The sequence below is a fragment of the Podarcis filfolensis genome (genome assembly GCF_964270895.1).
Source record: "Podarcis filfolensis genome assembly, chromosome: 7".
NCBI classification, from domain to species: Eukaryota; Metazoa; Chordata; class Lepidosauria; order Squamata; family Lacertidae; genus Podarcis; species Podarcis filfolensis.
Genome location: NC_139603.1, coordinates 55,278,439 through 55,285,883, shown reverse-complemented (window position 1 = coordinate 55,285,883; position 7,445 = coordinate 55,278,439). Strand labels below are relative to the sequence as shown.

Here is a 7,445-nt window from a genome sequence, read left to right as displayed (position 1 = left end):
TTTTACAGTGTTTGCTTGGGTTTTTTTTTTTAGTATATTTGATGATGCTATATTACTGTTCCTGTGTAATAGTTTTAAAATTGTTTTGTGAACCATTTTGGAAATTCCTCTGCTAAGATAGGACAAAAATATTGTAACTCCCTCTCTGTTTCTCTCTCTAGCTCCATCTAGTTCACTGGAACTCCACAATGTACCACAACATTGATGAAGCAGTGGGGAAGAAGAACGGCATAGCCATTATTGCTTTATTTGTGCAGGTAACTTTCTGCTGTCTTTGTCATAATCATAATCATCATTAAATCCATTAGTTGCTTTTTTGCCACAGGCAGCTCATGACCATTTATCATGACTATTTCTTTTAAACGGTGTGTTCAAAAAAAATGTCATAATGTGTGCAGTAGAATATTATGAAATACTAGGTTTAAGAGAAGAAAGAGAAGGGCATTCTGAACATAGTCAAACTTAGGTTATAAATTGTCCCTGGAAATGAAAATGATTGTGTGGGGGTTATTAGTGGGCTGGTGAGAAAATAACATTATTTTTTATTTTGTAGTGGGCATTAGAACAATTCTACACTTTAGAAAGATCAAAATGGATCAGATTTAATAACTTGGTTAAAGAAACTTAGGATTTGCAGTGATAATATTTCAAATAAGGACAGCTGCAAATGGACTTATTTTTTATGATATGGCAGAGCTTATCTCTTTGCAGAAGAGCATGAATATGGTTTTCAAAGTTCAGCTTTGTGGCTTATTTGAGTTTGTAGATGACATTCAGCAATCAGAACAGGAATAATGCAATGAATGAATGAATGAATGAATGAATGAATGAATGAAGGCAGCAATTCCCATTCTGATCTGTTTTCATCTCCATCAGCACTGTTTCCATTCCACTGCACTTTGGTTTCTGCCAAATACTGTGTTAATCATCTTGCTGTCTGCTATTTAATGTAAGTTGGATGATTTGTGTAACTATTTATGTAACTTCCTTTCATTTCCACGTAAAGGAAATGCCAAAATGTTTTTTAAGTCATTAATTACGTATTGTATGTGTACTAACAAGGATGATGTGAACTACTACCAATCGCTGAAGAGACTTCTGTTCCTGACCACAGACAAACATGCAAACTGATGCCAATTTCCCTTCCTCTTTCCATTTTCCCCCCAGAATTCTCCAACATTCCTAAGTGAGAATGGCGTTTTATATTAAGATATAAATTGCCAATCTAAATCCAACTTTACACAAAACATGCTGCTTATCTATTTAAATGCTTGGAATATATACAGAGAAAGAATGGTTTGATTATGTCAAAGTGAAAGGGATGTGGGCAGTGCTTCCCCCCCCAAAAAAAAAATGTTTAGGGGTACTCTCATTTTCCTACTCATATTGAAATAATGCCCCTCAATGAGGCCAAACTTAGATTCAGAAAATGTTTAGGGGTATGCGTCCCCTGTGTCCCCCTAGAAAAAAGCACTGGATATGAGTGTAGTGGTCGTCTGAGGTTTCTGTGAAAAACAGCTTCATTCCAGAAGAATTCACGAGTGTTTATTGCTTTAAGTACTAGGCAAATGCTCCTTTATGAACCATATTTGTGCACCATGACCCTAACTATGTTTATGTGGAAGTAAGCCCTACTGATTTCAATTTACTTCCAAGTAAGTATGCTGAGGATTGCAGTTTTAGCCAGAACAAATTACGTTGTACGCTACGGAAGCAGAGTTGCCAAAGAAGACGGCACAAATCTTGTTCTAAGACTTCTATGCAGCCCCTCTGCCCTTCACATATTTTGAGCTTCAATTATAATAATAATAATAATAATTTATTATTTGTACCCCGCCCATCTGGCTGGGCCTCCCCAGCCACTCTGGGCAGCTTCCAACAAAGATGAAAGATACACTAAAATGTCACATATTAAAAACTTCCCTGAACAGGGCTGCCTTCAGATGTCTTCTGAATGTCAGGTAGATATTTATCGCTTTGACATCTGCTGGGAGGGCGTTCCACAGGGCGGGCGCCACTACCGAGAAGGCCCTCTGCCTGGTTCCCTGTAACTTGGCCTCTCGCAGTGAGGGAACTGCCAGAAGGCCCTCGGAGCTGGACCTCAGTGTCCGGGCAGAACGATGGGGGAGGAGACGCTCCTTCAGATATACTGGACCGAGGCCGTTTAGGGCTTTAAAGGTCAGCACCAACACTTTGAATTGTGCTCGGAAACGTACTGGGAGCCAATGTAGGTCTTTCAAGACCGGTGTTATATGGTCTTGGCGGCCGCTCCCAGTCACCAGTCTAGTTGCCGCATTCTGGATTAGTTGTAGTTTCCGGGTCACCTTCAAAGGTAGCCCCACGTAGAGCGCATTGCAGTAGTCCAACCGGGAGATAACCAGAGCATGTACCACTCTGGCGAGACAGTCTGCAGGCAGATAGGGTCTCAGCCTACGTACCAGATGGAGCTGGTAAACAGCTGCCCTGGATACAGATTTGACCTGTGCCTCCATGGACAGCTGTGAGTCCAAAATGACTCCCAGGCTGCGTACCTGGTCCTTCAGGGGCACAATTACCCCATTCAGGACCAGGGAATCCTCCACACCTGCCCGCCTCCTGTCCCCCAAAAACAGTACTTCTGTCTTGTCAGGATTCAACCTCAATCTGTTAGCCGCCATCCATCCTCCAACCGCTTCCAGACACTCACACAGGACCTTCACCACCTTCACTGGTTCTGATTTAAAAGAGAGGTAGAGCTGGGTATCATCCGCATACTGATGAACACCCAGCCCAAACCTCCTGATGATCTCTCCCAGTGGCTGCATGTAAATGTTGAAAAGCATGGGGGAGAGGACAGAACCCTGAGGCACCCCACAATTGAGAGCCCAGGGGTCTGAACACTCATCCCCCACCACCACTTTCTGAACACGGCCCAGGAGGAAGGAGCGGAACCACTGTATGACAGTGCCCCCAGCTCCCAGCCCCTCAAGACGGTCCAGAAAGATGTTATGGTCGATGGTATCAAATGCCGCTGAGAGATCCAGCAGAACTAGGCAACAGCTCTCACCTTTGTCCCTAGCCCGCCGGAGATCATCAACCAGTGTGACCAAGGCAGTTTCAGTCCCATGATGAGGCCTGAATCCCGACTGGAAGGGATCCAAATGGTCCGCTTCTTCCAGGCGTGCCTGGAGTTGTTCAGCAACCACTCGCTCAATCACCTCAATTCCCATCAGCCCAAGCCAGCAAGAACACGTTGATGCTGGTTGATGGGAGTTGTAGTCTCAAATATCCAGGGGGCACCAGGTTGGTGAAGGCTGCCTTTTCATAACTAGTTGTGCCGTTTCAATATTGTATGGATGGGGTGGGGAAAGTTGTCCTTTATGTTTCAAATTGATTCTGGGTTAGGTTATTTTTTTTTGCTTCTATTAATTTGTCATGTTTTATAATATGATTATAAATGCCTCCAAGACTGTTTGAATGTAAAAGTGTATTGATTATGGTCTTGATGCAGAAATAGGACCGTTAAAAATAATGGAAGCAGCTCTCAGTTCACTCGGTTTTGTATCCTAGAGGACTCTTCCATAATTGCTTCTGAAGCGGCCTTCCAATTTCAGCAGAACTCACCTTGGAGTTACTCAGAAAGTTATGTAAAATTGTTAAATAAAACTCTTTAGCTTAATAATCTTTCTCCACTTTTTCGATTCGATTTAATCAAGGGGCTCCCACCCACCCCTTTTTTCTTTTTTGCGTTGCTCAGTATTTTTATTTTAATTGAAAATGTTTCTGCACTGCATCCTTAAACTTGATGGAGAGTTGGGTGCCCTTTGCTTAATGGCCTACTAGAAGAAAGCCAACTTCACTCAGTGGATTTCATCCAGCTGTAGTTGTCCTGTTTCAGTCCCCAGCATCTCCAGGCAGGGCTAGGAGACATCTTTGCCTGAAATCCTGGGGAGCTGCTGCTGTCAGTCAGTGCCAGACAGAACTGAGCAAGATGAAGCAGTGGTGTCACTCAGTATGAGACAGTTTCCTACATTACATTGAAATATTCAAGGAATAGCTTTCTTATCAAGCCGTTGAAAAATGAGGAATATTGGTCAACACTGCACAAAATTAGAATTTCTTCTGGCCAATGAAAACAAAGGCATTCCTGGCACCATGGCTACTTTTGCCTTGACAGCCACAAAACAATGACAGATCCATTACAATTCTCATAAATGGATTGTAATCAAGAAGCAAGCTCTTAAAGAACTTTCTGTGTACATTTCAAAGTTGCTGTTTGTGTCTCTGTTCCCTGATAGCTGAGATTTATTTATTGCTTAAGTGGTTACTTTTGTCTGACATTTTTCTTGTTATGGCCTATGGCTTAAAGCAAATCTGATGCTAAGCTGAACAGATGGCAATCTGCACTGGTACGTCTGCACTGGCAACACATGTATAAGGTTGTTTAACCATACGGATCCCTCTTGCTGGGTTGGGGTGGATGTTTTGACACTTGAAATGCTTCTAAACATGTTGTTTGAATTTGGCATCTGAAACAAATTTATCTAAAGTAACAGAAATCTTCTCTTGGCCTGACAAGAGTCCCGTGTACCCTGCAATGTTGAGATGGGAGTGTCCTCCATTTACTTTACCATGTGAATGGATCCCTTCATCCTCATGAGGGGTGAGGGAAGGCTTGGTACATTTGAGTTTTCTTAGTTTCTAATTTTTATCAATCTTAAATTCAGTTCTCCACATTTGTCCAGCAAGTTGTGATTTTTTCTTTTTTAAAAATCCTGAAGGATTTCTCCTAAAAACCACAGTTCTGGATGCAGTTTTGACCAACATACACATTTTTGCAAGCAATTTCCCCTAACATAACACATTTCTGTAAGTTATTTTCACCAATGCATTCATTTTTATTTACATTTCCCCTGATTTACACATGTTCATAAGTGTTGTTGGGTTGGAGAATTACACTGCAAAATTCTGATAAGTGCAACTGCTGACGAATGTCTTTGATATGGTTCTCATATTATTATTATTATTATTTTGGAAAGTGCAAATTGGACAAATTCAATTTTAAATGTGAACTGATTGAATTTCTCCTCCAGCCCTACTCATGAGTTATGGAAGCCCCATATGTACACAGGACCCCCCCCAACATGATTGAGGTGACTGAAATGCTGGCTTCCTGGCCTTCTCTGGATACATGGTATAAGGCAGCTTTCAGTGAAACCATGCTGACTTCTTCAGCCACAATGAACCAGCTCTCTGTATAGACTTCTAGCTCTCAAAAGCCCGAGTGAGGTGTATGGTGTTGGCATGCACATTATCCTCATGGTTCATAGCGTATGGTCTTCAGCTACCTGTGTAGTAGTTAGTTGTGCTAGTTGTGTAGTAGGTTATATCAGATTTGAACTGGGGCTCAAACTCTGCAATGAGGCTCCCTAGGGTTGACCTTGGGCTAGTCACCTAAGGTGGTTGTGAGGATAAGATGGGGGCGGGGAGAGGATATACATATATATATATATATATATATATAGAGAGAGAGAGAGAGAGAGAGAGAGGCCACCTTGAACTGCTCAGAGGAAGGGCAGGATACAGTGCCAGGAGTAAAATAATTTACTCTTGCCCTCTTTGTAATGTGCAGATCCACTCAGAACAAGAGGAGCCAAAGATCTGAACTTTATCTGTGTACTTTTCAGAGCTGAGCAAACGGTAACCTTGCTCTCTATGTCACGCAATGATGCTTGATTATGACCTGACATATGATAATTACTGAAACATTAAGGCAAAAATAGGCAAGTTGGCTTATCCTGAAGTTTGATACCTTGGTACTCTTGTTTTTATCTTGTCCACTCTATTTACCTTTCTGTAAGTTACTTCATTCTGCATCTTTGCTTGAACTTCATGCAAAAGGCCATCCAATTTGGTGGAAATGAGTACGGAACTGACTTCACTTGTTGAGAACTTTGAAACCTGTGTTTCATCAGAGGAGGGAATACTGTGTGTTTATCTTTATTTATTGTGCATTATGTTTCAGATAGGAAAAGAGCATTCAGGCCTGAAGGCTGTTACTGAAATTCTGCAAGACATCCAATATAAGGTAAAGCTGTTAATTCTCCTTTCTAAAAATGTTTTGAAATGAACTAAGTATGATAGCTGCAGGCTGCATTTGAGTTCTCCGATTTATTAAGTAGCTTAGCTATATCCAACATAGGCGGCATCATTTTGTAAAAATAGAAACTTTTTTTTTTTAAAAAAGAGAGAGTTTGATAAATAATTTATCTTATAATTTGGTATTTTTATTAGATAGTCAATTGTTTCAAAATCTGCTCTCTCTTAAAAACTAGAGAGACAAGACTGATTTCTGTTAAATTTTCAGGGAAAGTCCAAGACAATACCGTGTTTTAATCCCAACACATTATTACCAGGTAAGTGCTTATTTGTATGCCACAAAACCATGCATGCACAAAAGACTATAGAGGCTAAGAGTGGTGCTGGCGGTGCCTGCAGCCAGACCCTGAAAGCTTTGATAGAGGCAAACCCATGGCTGTACCATGGCTGCTCTAGGCATGTTTCCTCTTTAGAAGGTAGTTACCTGGCCATGGAATGCACCTTGCACAATGATGGCAGCAAGCACAGGCTGACCTTCATATTTGACATGCTTAGACTGCCTGGATTTGGGGAAATCTGGGCTTTACTGAGGAAAGCCCTCATTATGGTGTTGCGCAGAGAGACACATAAACTGAGAAGGGGCATGCTAGTGAAAGCCCTTGCTGGTAGTCCGTGACGAGAGGAGAGTATCCCACGCCAGAGGGGATTGCAGCCCATCTTAGACCCTTCTTGGGAAAAGCATTCAGATGCAGTTTGCTGCAGTCTGATGTTCCATTCCACATCTCTTTGCAGGGATGTAGTTTGGGGATGAAGTGCCTGCAGCAAAGACTTGTTTTCCAACATGCTCCCCGCCGGCTGCACCTGGCACAGCTCTAGACTGAAGACAGGATTGTGCCCTTGATTTTGAAAAGAAAGATGGAGCATAATGGCAGGTTTTCAAACCAATCTCCTCCATTTAATTTCAGACCCCCTGCTACGAGATTACTGGGTGTACGAAGGCTCTCTCACGGTTCCCCCCTGCAGCGAAGGTGTTACATGGATCTTATTTAGATATCCTTTAACTGTATCCCAACTTCAGGTAATGGCTGTGCTTATAATGACCTTAGAATGTAATTCCCAGCGAAAGGTTATAGCGTGCAAAATATATTTCAGGGCAGGATACCTGCTTCATCTTGAAGATCTCATTAGATCAGTTGGAGCATGGCTTTTAAAATAAAGGTTAAATCTTTTGTGTCACTGAAAGCAATAGAAGGGTCAGAAATGGAAAAAAGAACTCTGTTGACTTTTATTCTATGCGCCAAATATATATATATATATATATATATATATATATATATATATATATATATGTGGAAAAGACAAAAAAA

At 41.5% G+C, this 7,445-nt stretch overlaps 1 protein-coding gene across 4 annotated transcripts in view; it reads left to right on the top strand.

Annotated features, from left to right (window-relative positions):
* CA8 (carbonic anhydrase 8) overlaps positions 1-7,445 on the top strand; it is a 43,170-nt gene that overhangs the window by 27,316 nt on the left and 8,409 nt on the right. For 2 of the 4 annotated variants that reach the window (XM_083623127.1, XM_083623126.1), the window contains exons 4-7: positions 162-257; positions 6,005-6,067; positions 6,347-6,395; positions 7,044-7,156. In XM_083623127.1, coding sequence (XP_083479253.1) covers positions 162-257; positions 6,005-6,067; positions 6,347-6,395; positions 7,044-7,156 — 321 coding nt within the window. The remainder of the gene's footprint in view (positions 1-161; positions 258-6,004; positions 6,068-6,346; positions 6,396-7,043; positions 7,157-7,445) is intronic. The other 2 variants (XM_083623129.1, XM_083623128.1) reach the window with 1 other exon arrangement.